This window comes from Gekko japonicus, unplaced genomic scaffold (genome assembly GCF_001447785.1).
Source record: "Gekko japonicus isolate JY-2015 unplaced genomic scaffold, Gekko_japonicus_V1.1 scaffold8725, whole genome shotgun sequence".
NCBI lineage: Eukaryota > Metazoa > Chordata > Lepidosauria > Squamata > Gekkonidae > Gekko > Gekko japonicus.
Window position 1 is genome coordinate 8 of NW_015162727.1, and position 904 is coordinate 911.

At 55.5% G+C, this 904-nt stretch overlaps 1 protein-coding gene across 1 annotated transcript in view; it reads left to right on the forward strand.

The window, feature by feature from the left end:
* Positions 1–692: 692 nt before the first annotated feature.
* LOC107106396 (zinc finger protein neuro-d4-like) overlaps positions 693–904 on the forward strand; it is a gene marked incomplete at both ends in the record, with an annotated part of 7,859 nt that continues 7,647 nt past the window's right edge. Inside the window, 1 exon segment of the mRNA XM_015406531.1 lies at positions 693–896. Coding sequence (XP_015262017.1) covers positions 693–896 — 204 coding nt within the window.

Here is a 904-nt window from a genome sequence, read left to right on the forward strand (position 1 = left end):
CTGGGGCTGGGGTTAAGACCAGCAGCACAAGCTTTGCAAGAGTTCAGCTGCTAGTACGAGCTGTACAAGAGTTCAGATGCAAGTCGGTTGACCTTAAAAAGGTCCCGCAGAGAGCCAGTTTGGTGTAGTGGTTAAGTGCGCGGACTTTAATCTGGGAGAACCGGGTTTGAGTTCCCCACCAGTGTTCCCTCTGAGCTGAGTTAATGTGAGCTAGCTCACAGTTTTTTAGCCTCCAACTCACATATTTTTGTCTCAGCTCAGGCAGGATGGGGCTTCAGAGCAAGCTAATTTAGGCAGCAGCCAAAGCGCTCGCTCACAACTTTAATGCCAGTAGCTCACAAAGTTGAATTTTTGCTCACAAGACTCCACAGCTTAGGGGGAGCATTGTTTCCCCACGCCTCCACTTGCAGCTGCTGGATGACCTTGGGTGAGCCCTAGTTCTGTCAGAGCTGTTCTCTCAAGAGCAGTCCTCGAACGAGCTCTCTCACAGTGTGTCTGATCTGGGGAGGGGAAGGGAAAGGAGTTTGTAAGCCGCTCCAAGAAGGGTGGGGTATAAATCCAATCATCATCTCCTCCTCCTCCTCCTCTTCCTCTGCTGCAGCAGTCTGACACACAGGATGGAAAGGAGGAAAGGGTGTGGGGGGGGAAGTGGCTTTCCAGCCAGATTTAGGGCCCTGCCTCTGTCCTTCCAGCCTGGGCGAGGATTTCTACCGGGAGGCCATCGAGCACTGCCGCAGCTACAATGCCCGCCTGTGTGCTGAGCGCAGCATGCGCCTGCCCTTCCTCGACTCGCAGACGGGGGTGGCCCAAAACAACTGCTACATCTGGATGGAGAAGACCCACCGGGGCCCAGGTGGGACTACGCCGGGTGTCCCTGAGCTTTCCCGGGAGGAGGGGTGGGGGG